This window comes from Tribolium castaneum, chromosome 2 (assembly GCF_031307605.1).
Source record: "Tribolium castaneum strain GA2 chromosome 2, icTriCast1.1, whole genome shotgun sequence".
Classification (NCBI taxonomy): Eukaryota; Metazoa; Arthropoda; class Insecta; order Coleoptera; family Tenebrionidae; genus Tribolium; species Tribolium castaneum.
In genome coordinates, this window is record NC_087395.1 from 16,895,248 (window position 1) to 16,914,380 (window position 19,133).

Below are 19,133 nucleotides of genomic sequence, written 5' to 3' on the forward strand. Positions count from 1 at the left end.
GCTTTCCATTCTACGTGGCGTTTTGAATTCGAACAAGTAGGGCAGTGTTTGTTGCATAGACAGGAAAACAGATGAGTCTTGGAGGAACATACAAACAAGGTGAATATTTTCGACGGAAAAACCAATTAAATAAAAAATTTCACGCTTGATTACAGTTACTTTTTCATTGTTTTTATCCACTGAACGAAAACACGCGCCACAATGGCAAAAGTTTGATTTAATTAAAAAGTAATCGAGCGACTGCAAGTGGCAGCGTTTTTAAAATTTTATTGGGATGAGCGGGATATAAGGGGAAGAAAACATTTCAAGTGACCATAAACATTTTATTACCGGATTAAATTGCTCGAGTAGGCACGGTCATAAAAGAAATCTGAACAATTAATTAAAAATTAATTAAATAATTATCACGAAGCAAGGAAAATCCCTTGTGAAAAGATCACTCGGCCCTTTGTCTTCGCCGAAACATCCTCAAAGAAAATCTCGTTTATAATTATATAAAAGGAAGTTTTCCTCATTGGTTAAATTACAAACGGTCGATTAGAGATGTAAAGGATCGTACTGATATGGCCGCTTAAAATTAAACCCTGAAGGGTATAAGTAGATGCACACAATTACTCTCTCTGCTAAATTAACTCACTTTCCTCTAAATGGCTGCGAAATATTTGTCTCTAAATTACATCTACTTCAGTACTTAAACATCATTCGTGCAACTGATTAAACGTTAACGAGAAGATGCTACACAATAAAACGACCGGTGATGAATACGTAACGTACACGTGTATGCATAAATTTAAAGCCCGGAGAAATAAAAGTGAGAATCAGTTCCTCCAATTAAAAGGAAGCTAAACAAACAAACAAACTACGGTTTTTCGCACAGATTTAACGTGGAATTTGTGCCAATTATAAAATCACCACAAAACAGTTTTTGTTCAAAATCGTCGTAATCGGATTAATTATTATTTTGCATTTGCCACTAGCATAACATCAACCGAATAAATCGATAAAACTAAAAAGGCTGTCTAGTTATCAATTTAGGCACAATTACGTAAGTTGTTTCCGCAAAATCAAATAATTGTCTATTGAATTGCCTTGTCTGCGACTATTTACCCGAATTAGTTCCGAGTTTTCGTAAACATTTAAATAAATTCGCAAGCGGCTTTTGGAACTCGTAGAACGAAACGACATTACAATAAAACAAGCGTTTTGGGTCAACCTGAACCGTGAGTTGGAAACTTCTTAAGCGCACAATAGAGTCTCATTACCATGTTGTCTATTAAATTTAGAGAGGTATCGTGCTGGAAACCTCATTACACACAGAGGAAATTTCAGCCAAACCGAGTTTGTGAAGGACACAAGAAGTTGGAGGTAAAAAACACAACCCAAGAGTCCTTCACTCTCCCAACTAAAGTAAATTTACTCACCTTGCCGAAGCTTCCTTTTCCTATCGCCCGTAAAATTTGAAAATGGTCGAAATTCACTGAAACAGAACAAACATTTAGGCAATTTCGCTTACGTTGTTCGCCTTAACTAATAGCTCTCGAGCTGCGAGTCGAGCTTCAATTGTGTGTTCAACAAATCTCTATCAAAACCACGAAATGATTTTTCCGTCTGCGGATAAGATTTAGCTGAATTTCGGCAGCGAAACTCGAGAAGCTGACGAAGCTGCTTTGGAGAGGATTCCAGCGGACATTGCACCGCAACTTGCGACTAATTGTCGAAATTTAAAGCCCGGAAGACAAAAGCTCGCCTTAATTGCGCGATTTAAGCCAAGTATTTTGTTATTAAAAGTTTCGCTGAAACGCTGCAAATCGATATATTGACACAGTTTTAAATTGCCCCCCGATTTTCTCTTTGAGACCCAAATCCATAATGTTCCTCCAGCTTTTATTAATCAATTTAGCACGCGCTTGAAATTTGAATTAACTAAATTTTGCGGTTTGCACTGTCATTTGTGAAAAATTTGCGGTTTGCACTAATTTGAGCCAAATTAAATTCGGCTCTACAATAATGTTTTCACCACATTATAATCTGAATATTGATGGACTTATTTGATCATAATTGCAAAACTGAGGCAGACCTGGGACCTCTTACCCACGTTTCAGGGGAATAGGGCTTCAAAGGTGAAGGAGGTGAATTCATTAATAGTTAATTTGTTAATGGTACTTCACAGGGCCCTGAAACTACTTTATTCCAACTTTTTTAAACTAGTCCAAGTTTTTATTCACGACAAACACAATTTCTGCAGTAACTCATTACTTCTCCTCTCGGGTGAAAATTTTGTCTCGGCAAAAGCTTTGATGTTTCTGTGTTAAACTAAATATCCTTGTAGTTTTGACTTTCATAATTATGTCATGAAACTTATTTCGCGTATAACGCTACCAATTACTAAAAAACGCGATAATTAGTTTGCATAAAAAATTAATTAGCACAATCTTTATACGAAAACGACGAATAAAAACACAATAATTTAGTTTCGCTCTCGTTTGAACGGATTTCATTAATGGCCAAAATATGCACTCGTCTCGCTTGAGCAGATTATTCGAAAACTGAATTATAAAGGAACGCTTATCAATAAATTGGTGAGCGAAACATATAGCTGCAAAATTTATCAAAGTGGATAACTAGATAATTGAAGTTTCGATTAAACTTCGAGGAAACTGTTGGATGGAATAACGATTATTGTTGGTGGAAATTACATCCGTATTGACTTTCGTACGAAACAAAAAACGCCTTCGCTTAAAAGAGAAAATAAATTTTTACAGCGCTGAAATCTGGGTTAAAACTGTTATTATCGCACTTATCTCTTGACCGGGATGGTCGTATTTGATCAAATCAAATTATTGTGAAGGTTAAATTTCCAATTTAGTTGTTTTCGGGGTCGGTGATTGACGAGTTTTGCGCTCTAGCAGTTTAATTAATCAAAGAAATGATCTGTTATCATCATGACAGATGAATATTGAGTCAATCACGTCGGATAGTCGCACCGACACCATCGCTCCCTTACAGCTTGTTGGCTCGAAATTAATACTAAACGGTATCTTAATAATTAACACAACTTTGCGTCGGAATGCTCTTCTAATCTATCAGCGTCAAATTGGGTTCATTAGCAATCGTAATTCAACAATTAACCATTAATTAATTTCTTCCACTTTAAGCGGAGTTTGCTTCTTGCTAACACTGATTACCTACGTAGCCTAAAAATTGTTTTGTGGAAGATATGTCACTCCTCCAGTGTTCGTTTTATTCGTGCCATTTGCTTACAGAATGCCTTTGTAGATACAAGTAATTTTCTGAAATTTGAATTTGGATAACATAATATTGACAAAGAATTCTATCGTGCAAGTTATCTTTCCGGCGAGATTGCCGTATGGAAAGTAAAACAGCCTGTTTTTTCAAATCTAAAAAGCGGTTTGATGAAATAATTGAATTTTGGCAAATACAGGCTGTACTTTCGCCTGATGAATAAATTCCTGTGTGGTTTTCATTTCCTTTGACTTTAAAAGCATTGTACATTAGTGACCTCTGTTTGAAGAGAAAATAATTCGATCTCTGGAAGTCGTAAATATTTTAGCCACAAAATCCAGTTTTTCATTTCTGATGGTCGTAAAACATTGTTGCGAATTCTTTGCCACCCGTATCAATTATAATAAAGATGCTCCGGATAGCAACAACTAAAGGTCGACAAACGCCGATTTAGTTTCAGCAAGGCGAGAGGATAATTTACGTAATTTTACCGTTGTGTTGCTTTTGATGTTCGCTATCTCGAGTTTTGCTTCTTGTAACCAACACGAGCTTTACTTAATTATTATTAGGGTAGTAGACATAACTAGCCATTAGCCTAGTTCAAATGATACAATTTTCAGGTTGAATATCCTCGCTACATAAATCCTTGGAAGTTATTTCGAGTGATTTCCGCACGTTTGGCTTTCCTTACCCGACGTAAAACTTTCGCATAAATGCTTTCGACAAATAAATAACAACAAAACATAAATTCGCCGACACGCTCTCACAATCTATACAAAACGGAAACAATACAACTTTCGAGAAGCCGAATTAATTAATTCTAAAGCAACAACTTGAACTTATTTCTACGTGTGTTGAGGTCGAAACCTGCTTCCCGCCCGCTTTACATATTGATTTGTCCAGCTTTATTCCCTTTTCTTACAACAGAACGACTCACATGTCTTCGAAAGCAAGAATAGATTCAAATTTGGGCACAAAGGGCGGAAATGAGCGTTCTGATCGACCTCAAAAGAAAACAAAGCGGAAAATGATCGACAAGCCATCCAGAGATAATGACGAAAGGAGCAGAGGGTGTGCCACTTTATTGATGGTTTTATGGTAGTCATTATGGCACGAGCTGAGGCGAGTAAGGAAACAATTTATTTAATAATAGGAAAATTGTTATGACTACGATTCGCATTTTCAGCGCTTTTTATGACACGTAACAACGTGACTCGAGAATATTTGTTACATCAAATCCTGCCTTTGGCAGACTTAGGAGTAGTTGCAGCTTGACGTCAGTAATTCGTAAGACGTTTCTTATTTTTTATGCTTCAGTGAAGCTCGAGTTAACACATAATGAGGTTCTAGGAAATCGGAAAACATGTTATTTTCCGGAGGGATCAAACAGTTTCGTATCACTTGAAGTGAATTCATTTGCGATGCTCTATTTTCCTTTAATTACATATGTTCTAGCGTAAAAACACAGAATTAGGTGAAAGAACAACAAAAGGGGAACGTTATTAGGATTCGATTGAATGGAATCGAAGTTCCTGAAGGAAAATATGCGCGCGTAGCAACTAACAAAATACATCAAACAAATCTGAAGTAACATATTTCAAACACAACAAAACTATTCTGTATTAGACTTACCTTCTTCCCCATAAAACGTTTTTTCCATCCTTCCCGACTGGTTGGCCCCCATTGTAGTTGATTTTATTCGCCAAAACTTCTACATTTAAAACTAGTTACATCGTAGTTGAATATTTAGGATACATCCATGTTTTCATAATTTTCAGTTGACTGGAATCTGAAAATAAATTGGTTCAACTAAAACCATATTATCCCTTCATTAAATTTTGGCTTGGAACACGAAAAATCAGTTTTGTTCGACAACTTTTTGTCATTTCAGGCACGGCAAACATTTACATTATTTATTAAATTGATTGAATGGGAAAATATAATTTTCGTCACGACACAGACGCTCTCTGAAAAGCTCATTTCTAGTGCTGAAACACAATATCGTCTGTTAGTGACAATTGACTAAGTCAGTCCTTTCAGGAATCAAAAGCCACAATGCGATTGTTGTGGAGATTTTGATGAAATTAAATGCGACACTTCTGGGGGAAGCGATAATTAGATAATGTCATGTTCAGTTCTGCATAAATATCGGCAAAATCAATGTCATTAAGAGAATTACACCTCTGAACGGTTAATTTGTTAATTTTTCACGCACGTCCGTATCAGTCGGAAAAAATTTATACCCGTTTTTTGCAAATTTATTAATCCAGTATTAACGTCCACTTCTTCTGTTTTAATTAAACCGAGCGATAAATTTTGGCAATTTATGACAACTCACTTCAAGTATTACGAATGTGAAAATTGCGTGAAAAGAGACATTATTTTCGCCACATGTTCCCCTTGGATGTTTTAATTATGAAGAAGAGGCCATTTCCTACCAAATGCCAAACTTTTAATTGGATTTTTTCGACATGGAAGTAATTTATGTTGAGAACAAAAATGTGGATTTGTACAATGTAACAGTTATGCCCTCTTTCAGGACTTTCAGCTAAATTTCCCCGGACAGGGATTGATCAAAATTGGTGTGTACAAGTGCTGAAAACCTGAATATGTCCAACATTCAGGTGATTGCGGATTTGTCAACATGAGGAGTATTGAAAGTGATCCGCTTTTAGAATTTCTGAATAAACCCATGTTTATGTAAAAAGTTGTGACGAGGGAAAAATCATTTGCCATTTGCTTATGAAATCAATTTGGAAAAGTACTTAAGCGAACATGATCTGGGAAAATGAAAAATATATTGATTTTATATTGAACAAATTTATTATAAATGATTTATAAAATGTTTAATCAAAACTGAAAATTGTTTCAGCCAATATTTAGAATGTATAAATATGTGTATAAGTGAGACTTGCAGAGTGTTATTATTCTCTGAAATTTTTGCTTTATTTGAAATAAAAGTCGTTTTTTGTTAACACATCTGTAGTTGACGGTTTCACTAAAACTGTACTGCAAACCTGTTTAAAATATAAACATTGTTTGTGGCGTGTTAAATTAATAAAAGGGCATTTTCATATTTAATTTAAGACCTTAAGCGAGTATGTGACTGTTTTTGAAAATTAAAATTTACTTCAAATAAAAGCTTAATTAAATTGTCTGCCACTTACAAGTGCTTTTGAAATTTGAAAGCATATTTTCAGAGCTGATTAGTTTGTCCATTAACTAAAATAAAGCCAGGTAGTAAATTAAAAACAACAAATGCATTTATTTCAATGCACTTTTAAGTTACAAAAATTCAGCGACCTACTTTTTAGTTATTTCAAGATTTTTTTGAGGGTCGCAAGGAAGGGCAGATAAATTAAATTGATTTGTATTTTTTTAATAATTATCCAGTTTTTATAAAATTTAGCATAACGTTTTTTTAATAATATTTTTATTGGTAACATTTCTTTTTAATATATCTGATACCTAGATTATAAACACTATTTTAAAACACTCTTGACATAGCAACGTGTTTTAAATTAAAAATGTTCTAACAAAAATTTTTTGAATAACACTCATATGAGTCTAGGTATACGACAGCACTCGAACTTTAAGTTTTTTTTCGCAATCGTATTATTAATAACTATAAATTATTTAACAGTGCAAATACTTGTACAACACTGTAGAACCCTTGACATAAATTGTTTCATAACTTCATAGCTCAAATTAGTTTGGCTTGGTATTACTAGAATTTGAAAGCTCATTCAATCTGAAAATTCTTCTCTCTTGTACAATTTTTGGAAAATTTGGGAATGTGAAAAAACGCAGTCGACATCAGCATAGACATCGCAATATTTATTAAAATTTTTAGAAAAAAAATATGGATCAATTTATTTTTAATGCTTAATCTGTAGTTAAAATATTTGTAGGAACTTGCTCGCGAGACACCCGGTATAACTAGGTCATCAAATTGATTATTTAGTTAGTTTCATATTTCGTTGTGATTATGATTTTCAGCAAAACGCATAAAATTGTAAACAACGCTAGAGCAAACATGTTTAATAATGTTATTTTGATTTAAGTGAAGCTGTGAATAACAAATATGCAGGACACAAATAGAATTTTATCCAAGATAATGCAAATTCCTAATGCATAGTTGTTTTCGCACCCTTTTTGTCACTTGTAAGCGGATTAGAAGATTTAGCTAACAACAGAACGGCTGCATAACAGCTTAGCAAACTTAACTAACACAGCTATTCAGAGTTTTAATCTAGCCAATAATAAAGCCCGGAAACCCGAAAAATAAACTAATCATTTTTATACATCAACGTAAAATAACATAAAATTCCGTTCGGGTTTAATGCACTTCCTGTTATTGCCTTCTCTTATCAACAACTGATAATTCAGTTCCGACCATAAAAGAATAAAATTTGCAATAAACTAGATTTGATCTAGTTTTATTGTAGACGTGCATCCTCATTTGAGGGCTGAGTTTAGCAATAAGCCTCTCTAGAAATTTTCCGTCACGTCCACTATTTACTTTGCTAGGAACTTTCACAAAAAAAATATTTTCAAGCCCTCGGCATTAACCGAATTTTTGAAACTCAAAAATAAAATAACAAACCCTCGCTTACATATATCGTGTCCACGTGTGCCCCACAAAGCGAAAATGCCCAACCTAAGTCCTTGAAAAGCACCAAACGACTAAATCGGTGCGTCGTCGGCGTCTTACAGCGTCGAAACATCGGCCGGCGTCGGTTTTCCCCGCCTAATCACGCAATTCATTCCAAACCCGCTGTTTACAATAATTAAAAAATGACCACTGGATTAAGCAATTTTGCTAATGTCGGCTGAATTTTCTAAACCGCGTCCTACTTGGATTTTTCCCAAAGGGTGACGGTTTTTCGCATAGCAAATTAAGGATTATAACCCGATGCGTCTCATGAATTATGAATAATTCATCGGATCATTTCCTCATTTGCATGGAAAAAGGACAAAATTTGTAACATTGAGACTGATCCAGTTATTGGGTATCTAGGCTTGAAATGCGAATTTTGCCGACTTGGCGCAAAAAAGCCCCTCGTCGACGGGCCTATTACAATGTTGAAGAGACGAGAAAATTAGTCTCTCCATAAATCACTGAAGTTTAAGGTGAAATAAAGGCCTGCCCTAGTGTTAGTGTCAATGGAAGTCACGTCCGACTTAGCCATTGTTCTAATTTTAGCACAAATGGTTAATTTAACCCTGCAACAGCTTGCAGACCCGTCTACCTGCTGTTATTACAGGTTTCAGCAAACAATAGCTAAGGAAATATCGACCCGAAGACACCGAAAAATTTCGGCTGTTCACCCCCTCACAAATCGGAAATCGCCAAGGCCGGAACACCATATTTATGGTAATTTGTTCCTGAAAGTCACGTTCTGATTTGTATCGTAATGGGGTGGAAATTTAAACCGATTCGGACCTGTCACAGCTCAAATTAGTTTCCAAGTTTTGGCCAAATCGAACGAAATTCTGATTAACCCCCAGAGACGCATTCTTTTTTGTAGACAAATTAAAATTATTGAGTATCTTGTTACCGAAAAGATAATTAAAAGTTTGAAAGCATTTTTGCGCAATTTATGGGTTGTGTGCAAAAAGCCCAAACCGCGAAATTAGGCCAAAGTATTGGTTTACAAATGGGCAATTTTTGTGAATTTCTCTGGGAATAAATTACGGCGAGCGCACGAACGAGTAGAAAGAGAAACATTGTTATTCTTGATGTCTCTCCAACAAGGAACAAGGTGGGAGTGCAAATCAATAAAGTCGAAAATCGTGCATTTCGCTTTGTATTTCGAGCCGAACGCGACCGTAGCGCACTTCAAGCACCTGGAAAGACAGGATGTGCCATCGGGTCATTTCATTGTATTGCTCATTATTTCACCTTTAAACCGAAAATTATGTACGAATTAAAAAACCGTCCCAATTAACCCGACCGTCTAATTGGTGAGTTACCACTCCTTCTAACAATTCCCCAATTGTCTCAGTGCATTCCAGTGACGATGTACAAACTTATTATGAAATTCAAAAACTACTTCACCAAGTCGAAGTGCCCGGGCCAGACGCCGCCGCCGCCCCAGAGCAGCTCACCCGAGGTCCCTGCGACAAAGGGCCCCAGCATGACAGCGCCACCCACTCCCAACATTATCAGGAAAATCTTACCCCTGGCCGCGTTTTCGGTGGCTTTTGCCATCGTCATGACAGTCCTTATCCTCTATATGGATAACACAGGTAGGAGACACTCACTAGCCCCCTTGAGGCCACGAAATGTCGGTTGTAGCCATGCGACACTACCAGTTTCGGGTCAACATGAGCCAGGATTACGAACTTTTGAGCGTCTCACAAGACAATCCACAACTTATCACCTACATCAGGGAGGTGCACATGCAGCCCGCCATTGAGCCCCACCACAAGCCGCTCGAGTCGCAGGCCACGGGGCCCCCGGAAGACACCGCCTACGTGCTCAAACTACTCAACAATAAGGTTAGGTTCGAAACAATTGAATGACAAAAGTGAAAACTCGGTCCTGGACGACTAGATTGTCATTCTCATTGTTTGAGTAAATTAAAGCGAAAACAGATAATCTCTATACAGGGTGTAAGAGATTTAAGGAATGGCTTAGCAATATTTTTATTTTGTCTGTGAAAGTGTCATGAATCATGATGAGACGAGTTATAAACCCTAATATCATTTTTCCAAAAATGCTTACTTTTGTAAAAATTTTATTTACCCATGTTTTAAGAACCACTTTGTGGCTTATGGTAGGTAGTTTATTAGCAGTTAATGGTTTACTTCAACCAAATAGACACAGTAGCGCAGGAATGCTTTTGAATTTTTTGATTTCTGCTGCAACATGTTCATTTTTGTGGAGGAGGTTCGAACCTTGGTACAGGATATTTAGTTTTTATTTTTTTTTCTTGTAAAATTTAACGGAACAATTACGTAGTGGACCAAGAATTTAATTTATGACTGCCGTTTTGTCAAAAATTAAAGTATACGTTTTATTTTTATTCAGTGGTTCTCAAAATTTGGGACCATTCTTTTAATTTCTTTTAATTCTTTTAATTTTTTTTTTTTAAATTGTTTTAAAGCAATTTTTTGGGATTCGTTTGGCTGTTCTCTATTAAGCTAAAAATATTTGCTAAACTATTCCTTAACACGCTGCATATTGTGAAACAGTTCCGTGACTGATTGACAGATAACGCACAGCCTAAACCACTGAATCAGAAACATAATATTTGGAAAATACGTTCCCTAGACGGTGAAGAGATCCGATAAGAAGGGATTTTTCGAAAATCGGTCTCTAAAGGGGAATAAGTTTGATTGAAAATCCGTCTTTTTAAAGAAATGTTAAACTTAATGAAGAAACACGTGTTTCAGGATTTTTGAACTCTAATTTGTCTATGTTTGTAATTTTAAAATTATATCCATGCAAATTGGTATTTTTGAACTTATGAAAATTGTTTTTGGGGTTTTGATGAAAATGAAGAAACACGTGTTTAAATTAAATATTAAATGATTAAATATGTATAAGAATCATTTTTGCACTAGAAGTGAATTTTTCTTTAAAGTAAAAACTGGGACCTGTTGAAACCACGAAACCAAAAAACAAGGCAATGTGTCTGATTAATTTACTTAGTGCTTACACATGACGGACGAGACAAAAAAATTATTCAGACACGTTTTAATTATTATAGACTTTAACAAGATCACAATTAGACAGTGGAAACTAAAAATTCTTTGTCTTCTTTAACGACGTAAGAAATAAGAACAACATTTATGTTTGCAATAACGGACGGGACAGCAAAATTTACGAAGATAAAAAAGTAATATTACTAATCAATTTACTTGTTACGTTATGTTAGCAGTGTACGTAAATTTTAGAACCCATTGAATTAGTTCAGTTTAAATAATTATTTTCTCCCATTTTTAATCCACAACAAAAGAACTCTTGTCACAAAAATAAACCGAATCGTGTATTTTGAAAGAAATATACTAAAGTTATTTTGAAAATTTCGGTGTCAGGTTGCAATATTCCTGGAATGGCTGTTTTTCTATTTATTCTTCTGTTAGTTCGTTTATTTCGTCTACTGTTTAGACTTCCCTCTAGTACTTCCACAAAGTGGTCTTTCCATTTTTCCATTATATTTTCGTTTATTTTGTCTTGACTTTTTCTTTTTTATTTATTTAATTTCCTTCATTTTGCTTACTTCTTCTTCTTCTTTTTTCACACTTTTTCTTGCACCGTTTCCTTTCTTCCAGTTATTCTGTTTTTGTACCTAATTCTTTTTTTCCACTCTTTTAGTTTACCTCTAACTTCTTTTTTCAGTTTTTCACTTTCTTTATTCCATCAATTTCCACCTTTATTCCACCAATGGTTACGTTTTGTCTATGTATATACATTTTCTTTAACCACAGCTGCTTGTGTCTTTCTGACCAGATCTTTATGAATATAGTCAATTTCTGCATAGTGAATATTGAAGATTTCTCAGTTTATTTGTTGGCTATACTTTTGGATTGCTATTTTGCTTTTACTTCTATATATTTTTTCTTATTTTTTGCCACTTGCATTTTTCTTTGTACTTTGACCTTTTATTGTAATTTCTAAAGGCATTAATATTAATCTTCGATCATTTCAATTAATGTTAGGCTTCTTCGTTTTCACTGTCTTCTGTTTTTCTTATTTTTTTTTCGCCGTCTGTAGTCTTTAAATCCCTCTTTATTATTAAATTGTTCTCTTCTGTTGCTTCAATTTTTTTGTCTAAGATTTGCTTTGTTTTCTTCATTTGTTTGCTAGTTATTGTTACAATTCTCCATTCTTCTTCATTTACTTTGAGTTTTCTTTCCGAAGTACTCTCTTTTTGTATCAATTCCTTCCTTTCTTTTTTCAGTCTTTTCTTAACCCCCGTTAGAATGCCCCCTTGGGCTCTTTCTTTTTTTTTCTCTCACGGCAGTATTTCTCCCTTTTTATTCAAGCCAAGTTTCCATCAAACCAACAACATCAAAACTGTTTATATGGTCCCAAAAACCGTCCTCTTTCGTTAGAAAAGAATTTTGAGGCTGTATCTTTTTTCTTTTATTATTTTTTTCCCTTTTCTCTTCTTCAGGTTTTCCTAATTTCTCTGGTTTCTTCTATTTCGTATTATTATACGGTTGTCCTATATTTTTGGTTACTATTATGCTTTTCTGTTTTAAATCTTTGCTTTGATCCTTTAATTATTTTAGTTTTTTGAGCGTATTTTAGCTTCACTTATTAACAGATGTCATTTCTCATTGCATTTTTACGTAATTTAGGGAATGTCAGGTGATAATCAGACAAAAGATCAATTGTACAATTTTTTATTTTTTAAATAATAATTGCAATTAGGTCAAAATTGAAAATTCAAATTTTGGGCCCCTTTCAGCGGGACGGCGTGTTCGTGGAGTCGGGGGCGTACAGCGACGGCAAGACGTCGAAAACCGAGTGGCTGGAGAAGAAGCTGGGGTGGCGGGGGCTCCTGATCCAGTCCGACACCCGGCACTACTTCAGCCTGCGACGGCACAACCGGGTGCGGTCCCAGGCGATCCACGCCTGCCTCAGCTCCATGCCGTACCCCAAAGAAGTGACATTCCACCAAGAGAACGAGGTCAAAATCAACAGCGTGGTGGACGACCCCGACTGGTTCACCACGCGGATCAAGTGTTTCCCGCTGTTCTCGCTGCTGCTCGCGATGAACGTCACGACGATCGACTACCTGAGCCTGGAGTCGGCCGGCACCGAGCTGCAGGTGCTGGAGACGATTCCGTTCGAAAGGGTGAAGATCGAAGTGATTGGGGTGCATTTGCTGGCCAGTGAGGCGGAGAGAGACACGATCAAGAAGTTTCTGGCGATGAAGCAGTACGCCTTCATGCAGGGCTTCAACCACACTTATATTTTTATGATGAATAGGGTGAAAATTTGAGGGGTAATTGTCACGTAGAAGACTGAAGCGCGCAAATGAATGCTGATCACCGTATTTTTATACCTATGTGATAGGACTTGGTTTTTATTTCGCTGTCACTAGTGCCTTTGTAGCGTTCCAATTGTTGAGATGCATTCCCGTTATACAACTGATTTTTATGCATTTATTTTAGGATTAATGATTAGATTAGGCGACAATTAAGTACTTATGCTTGATTTCATTTGTACAATTCTCCATGACATTTTTGTACTTATTCTTTATTAAATAAAGGTCACGATATGAGTTGCTTTTTGCATGCACCAGGAGTATTAAGGTAGAAATTTATTTTTATAAATATATTTTCTTGTACACTAATACAATTTTTATGTAACAACTATATCAATAAAAATTGGAATTTATACAATTTATCAAATATAATTTCTAGTGATTATTTGGATAGATCACAATTATTATTTTTGTTCAGTAAAAATTATATCGTGCTACTCTATTCTCCTTATAATAGCTGAAAAAACAAAACTTGGTTAAATATGTGCACCACGGAGGACTAAAACAGGAGGCGAAACGAGAAAATTTGCCGCAAATCTCAATTTCTCCGAGAAAAACGCGTTTTGAGTTTTGAATTCGCACTTCTTACGGCGAAACAACCTTCAAACGAACAAAAAAAATATATTTTTTTTTAATTTAATTAAGTTAAATTTTTACGAAAAATAATAAACAAAATCCTTTTTTACAATTAGATGTTCTTAAAAAAAACAATTATTTTCCAGGTCAGTTTTATCTCATTTTAAATATTCGTGGCCGTTGTAACAAATCTGTTCATAAAAAAATAAAACAAATTGTGTGCAGTTTTTATATTAAAAATAAAATAACAAAAAAATTTTTTTTGTTTTATTATGACAAAATAACGTCCACAATCGCATGAAATAAATACATGAATAACATAAATAAATAACAAAATGTGTGCAGTCTTTATATTAAAAATAAAATAGCAATTTTTTTTATTATGACAATGTTTACTTCACATTATACCATATACAAGGTGATTCTCTTAGGGCCTAAGTTAGCAAATATCTCACTTCTAATGTAGCTAGAACTATGAAATTTTAAATAGTAACTATTTATTCGAATTGCATTTCATTCGCCTTTTAAAACTGACTAAATTTTTTATGGAAATTTTTATTTTAAAAACCTTTTAAAATAATTGAATAATTATGTTTGCATGTAATAAAATAACCAAGGGTTCAAAGGGTCTTTAAAATTGTCAACTATCAAATTGCAAGCCTACTATCAAAATAAAGTTAAAAAAATGATTATAACTGTGTTATAACAGTTTTTCAAATGGAATAAAACTGTTTTTTCAATGACAATCAAAAGAACATCGATTTTTATAGAGACTTTTATCAACATTTTCTATCTCTAGTTTCTAGTTGTGGTATTAATTAAGAGAAATTTATCCTACATTTTCATTCAACAATTTCAAAATTCGACGATAGACTGAGTTACTTTACATAATTCACAAAGTTATAAATAAACTATAATAAAATATTATTGTTTTACTGCTTATTCGATAATAAATCAGCTAAAAACTAAATAAAATGTCGAAGTTTGACAATTCTTGACCATTTTGCAAGGCCTACTTGTTTAACAATGAAAATTACAAAGTAAAATCAGTTTTTTTGTGATTACTTTAAAAACTGTATACGACGTATTGATAAAAGTCAACATAAATGTAGATGTTCTTTCGATTGCTGTTAATAAAATAAAATAAGGTAGCTCCATTTTAAAATTGTTTTTTTTTAAATTTTGAAAAAATCATACTAGCCTTGAATTTTGACACTTGACAGTTTTAAAAATATTAGAACACTCTCCAAAGTTTTGGTTATCGAATTCAAAGAAAATTATTCACTTATCGCAAAAAGTTCAGGGGCTGTGACATTTTAAATAAACCCCTGCAAATGAAAATTTGCACAAAAAAAATTGGTATGTGTCAAAACTATGACAGATAAGTACCAACGACTCAGTTGGAGAAGGTAAATTCAAAAATGGAATTAAAATAGGTGCTTACTATTTAAAATTTCAAAATTGGAGCCAATTTCTCGTAGTTCCAGAAGCTCAGCCAGTTTGAAAATAATTTAATTGACCTTAGAATAGTCGATTTGATTCGTATACAAAATTATAAAGCTCTAGCTGTATTAGAAGTTAAAAAGTTTCTAATGTATGTCTTAAAAAAATCAGCCTGTATAATGTTGTTAAGGTCATCACAAAGTTACGATATTTTTTTCATGCGATTTGAACATTAGTTTTTTTTCATAGAAGATTAAAACAACAAAGTTTAAAGTTTAAACTCTGTCACAAATACTTAAAATTAGATGCGAACCGAGCGTAATGATTCAATTTAGAAACAACATCCATTTGTAAAGAACCATTTTGTCAATGATTTTGTTTACATTTTTCCTATATTAGAGATTTTCTCAATTAATACACAATTAACAGTATTTTCTAACGGTTCCAAACATAAGAGATTACGATCAAAAATTTTGGATGTATCAGTGAATACCTATTTCGATTAAAATTTAATGAAATATTAAAAAAAAAAATAATCTTAAAAACAAATAAAAAAAATCAGCGTAGGATTGTCCAGGAATTTCCCTGTGCAAACCATTTTAGCTAAAACCTATATTTTTTAATATAAAATAAAAAAGCTTTACACCATTCGGTAGATTCCTAAAAGCAGATTTCGAGAATTTTTACATTTGTCCCCGTAGGTCTGATAGTTTCGCATAAAACAAACAAAAGAAACGTATCACCTCCACATATTTTAGTCCTCCGCGGTGTGAACTGACTGGATACTGAGGGTAAAAGCAGTACCAATCACTATAAGCAGTACCAACTTCCACCCAAGTCAAAAATCAACTACCCCAAACATTGAGCCTTGAGCTGAGCGAAACAAACACACAACTAATGGAACAAATTTAAGACTTACATTCCTACACTAGAAAACATTGAAAAGGACAGTACATTTTAAAATGGCAGTACGTCATATTTACAAATATACCCTATGTTTCAACTGGCCCACCTTGACTTTTGCAAGTCTATCTGTCCCTCCAGGGTTTTGGCAAGATAGATAACAAACAGCTGGGATAAAGCGATCCCGAGTGCGATTCCAGCAATTGTGTACAAATTACGTTCAGCCCACGAACGGACGATTTCAATACAACCGGAAGTCCACACTTTTTTACTTGCTTCCGCTACCTGGAAATCACCAATTATACAAACTTAAAATGAATAAAAACGAACATACTGATAAAGTTTGGACGCCGTAACCGCACATTATATTGACTAGACCTGAACTGATGTCAGTTGCGTTAATACAGCAAGAGAATGGCACTCCGCAGTGCTCCACACTGGGGGAGCTGCAGTTGAAATACTCGTTCTTGGACCAGTCCATGTAGCCCTCAGAGCTGAGGCCACAGCAGCGAAACTATTGACAAAATATAAACAGGAAAAAAAATAGAAATAAAAAATTATCAAAGGGTACCTCCTGTTGGGCAAAGTCTATGAAATTCTGCAAGTCCGGGTCGTCCCTATACGTGTGTATGATCTTATCTGTGAAATTCTCCTCCAAAATTGACTGCATGGTGTGGGGGAACACGAACCCCATTATGGCAATCCCCATCTCCAGCAGGAAGAAGATGAGGAGACACAGCGAGTACTAGAAAATCGCAGTTAGATCGGTGCCACTGTCACAATAGAACTTTACGAATTTGAGAAGACAGGTGTTTTCCCTCAGGGCCCCCACACACCCGGCAAAACTCACAATAAAGATCACCCCTCCCATCAACACCATGACTAAAGATACGTTCAAAATCACATCGTACACATTCTCCAGCTTCACCCAACCCGTCAACTGCCACTTGTCGACGAAGGCGTACAAGCCAATCCCTATGAGTAATCCCCCGAACAGCTGCAACATAACCTCATTTCTTTGTCCAATTTTCGCACTTTTACGTACCCAGAAAATGAAATTTAGGACGAAAATTAAGTACTTTACACACGAACTGACGTAGGTGAAGCTACTGGTTGCGGGACGGCGGTACTCCCGTCTGTGTGGCATTTTGCAAACTGAACAATGAACTTCTGAGTATGTTGGTTTTGTGCAGATCTTGCGTTAGCACATTGAGCAAGTTTGTATGGATCACAGGTTTTTATTAGTTTAACATTTCGACACGGAATATGAGCGTAATTAACGGAATTCGAGAGGATCTGGAATTGTTTGTCAATAAACGTTGCGAACTGTCAAACACCTGCCAAATGCTCAGTGTTGCCACGGGTCGGGAGGGAAAAACCCGGAACTTTTTTTCAAATTTTGAAATTTGAATTTTTAATTACTTCTATTAGCGCTCTTTTTTATGTCCGGATGTAATTAATACTAGTTGGTAAACGTTTAATAACTATTTGTACACCAGGAGCAGAAAACATGTATTCTCTTCCGAAGATGAATTAATAAATAAATAATAATAATAATTAATTTTTTTGTTTATTTATTTATTTTTTCTTTTATAAATTATTATATCCAAATTAATTTTATTTTATATAATAACAATAAAAACATTTTTGTTGTAACCCGTCAGGTTTTGTACAAAATAAAAAAGGTAAATTAATTTATATTTTTTTTTACTTTTTACTTGTCTTATAATTTTTTCAAATGAGATACCCTAAATTTTATTGCGTTTTTGGACGTAACTTTTAATACTGATGATTTTGGTCTAAACTTTATTGGTCGATTTTGCTTAATTTTTTAAGTAATTTGATTTTTGTTGACTTAAACGCGCTTTACGCTTTTTAAAAAAATATTAAAACAAAAACCAAAAAGTTTGGAAAAGTAGTACTTTCACCACTTAAAGAGAAAAGTTCTAACTTAAATTAAAAAGTTTGTTGCAAGTTGGATAAATATTAAAATTATGTTATTTGACTGTAACAAATGACAAATAACGGCCTAAAGGTAACATTAAAGTTATTATTAGCTAAATAATTCACTTTTCAACTACTGAAACAATAATTTTTTGATCTTTAAACTTAAATACACCCTTTAGATTTGAACTTTTTCTTTAAAATATTAAAAGTCCTACTTTTTTAGAATTCTCAGTTTTTATGTAAAAATTTAAAAAAGCGTGTTTTCGTCAAAAAATCCAATTATTTAAAAAAATAATCCACCAATAACAATTTAACTTACCATGTATTTCTTTACAAGTATCCATAGCATTTTTATAAGCTTTCCAACGATATGCACATTAAAAATATTTCTTAAAGTGTTCATTTTTTTTCTTTTTTTATTTATTTTATTATTATGAGTAAAATTCATTCATGTACCAAGTAATAATTAAATTACTAATGTAATCAGTCATATTAGTACAATCAAAAAATAAATTACCATTTGACTTATCACTGTTGTCAGCTTCTAGGATAACAAATGATTTGTAATAAAATATTTTTTTGAAAAATCTCGAAAAAAAAACTTGCTCTGTAAACTCTATACCATTAGAAGTTAAATCAAATTTTAAAAATACACAAAAAATCAATTTTGATCGATTTTTGTAACTTTTTTCTGTTTATTTAAAAAATCGAGCGATTGAAATCACGCAAAGTTTGATCTTATTTCCCGATTTTTGGCGCAATTGTTTTAAGTTTTGCTCTAACTTGCGTAACTTTTGGCTTCATTTTAACGCAGTTTTGTTAAATAATTTCGTATGTGGCCAAAAAAGTCTATTTGTATTTTCGGTCTTTTTAAATTAAAAAAATCAGGTTTTGTTTTTTTTATTTTAGACGAAATTTACAAGTTACGTAAAGCGAAACAAACAAAATGAGATTAATTAATAGTGTTTTGACAAAATTTTGGAAAATAAATAAGTCTTTAGTCTAACACAAAAT

The 19,133-nt window shown here is 34.0% G+C and overlaps 3 protein-coding genes across 5 annotated transcripts in view; 1 reads left to right on the forward strand and 2 right to left on the reverse strand.

The window, feature by feature from the left end:
• Positions 1-9,568, reverse strand: part of LOC655011 (uncharacterized protein) — a 43,370-nt gene extending 33,802 nt beyond the window's left edge. Inside the window, exons 1-4 of one of the 2 annotated variants that reach the window (XM_961479.5) lie at positions 9,220-9,358; positions 7,860-8,020; positions 4,876-5,032; positions 1,422-1,477 (exon numbers count right to left, since the gene is read on the reverse strand). In XM_961479.5, coding sequence (XP_966572.2) covers positions 1,422-1,477; positions 4,876-4,927 — 108 coding nt within the window. In that variant the 5' untranslated portion in view covers positions 4,928-5,032; positions 7,860-8,020; positions 9,220-9,358. Of the gene's footprint in view, positions 1-1,421; positions 1,478-4,875; positions 5,033-7,859; positions 8,021-9,219; positions 9,359-9,426 lie in introns of those variants that run through there. The other variant, XM_064355129.1, reaches the window with a different exon arrangement.
• S (Star) lies at positions 9,069-13,484 on the forward strand. Its single transcript, NM_001170652.1, has 4 exons — positions 9,069-9,210; positions 9,262-9,495; positions 9,545-9,747; positions 12,669-13,484. Exons 2-4 carry the CDS (start codon positions 9,267-9,269, stop codon positions 13,203-13,205), a joined length of 969 nt encoding a protein of 322 aa, NP_001164123.1. The 5' UTR covers positions 9,069-9,210; positions 9,262-9,266; the 3' UTR covers positions 13,206-13,484.
• Positions 13,485-13,525: 41 nt separating this feature from the next.
• Positions 13,526-17,529, reverse strand: LOC655151 (tetraspanin-33). Of its 2 annotated transcripts, XM_961659.4 has the most exons (6): positions 17,218-17,529; positions 16,966-17,169; positions 16,744-16,917; positions 16,507-16,686; positions 16,282-16,457; positions 13,526-13,707 (listed from the first exon to the last, which is right to left on the reverse strand). In XM_961659.4, exons 1-6 carry the CDS (start codon positions 17,317-17,319, stop codon positions 13,665-13,667), a joined length of 879 nt encoding a protein of 292 aa, XP_966752.2. In that variant the 5' UTR covers positions 17,320-17,529; the 3' UTR covers positions 13,526-13,664. The 2 variants fall into 2 exon arrangements, with proteins under 2 accessions (XP_966752.2, XP_064211203.1); XM_064355133.1 differs by having other exon boundaries at positions 13,526-16,457.
• Between the last annotated feature and the right edge of the window lie 1,604 nt (positions 17,530-19,133).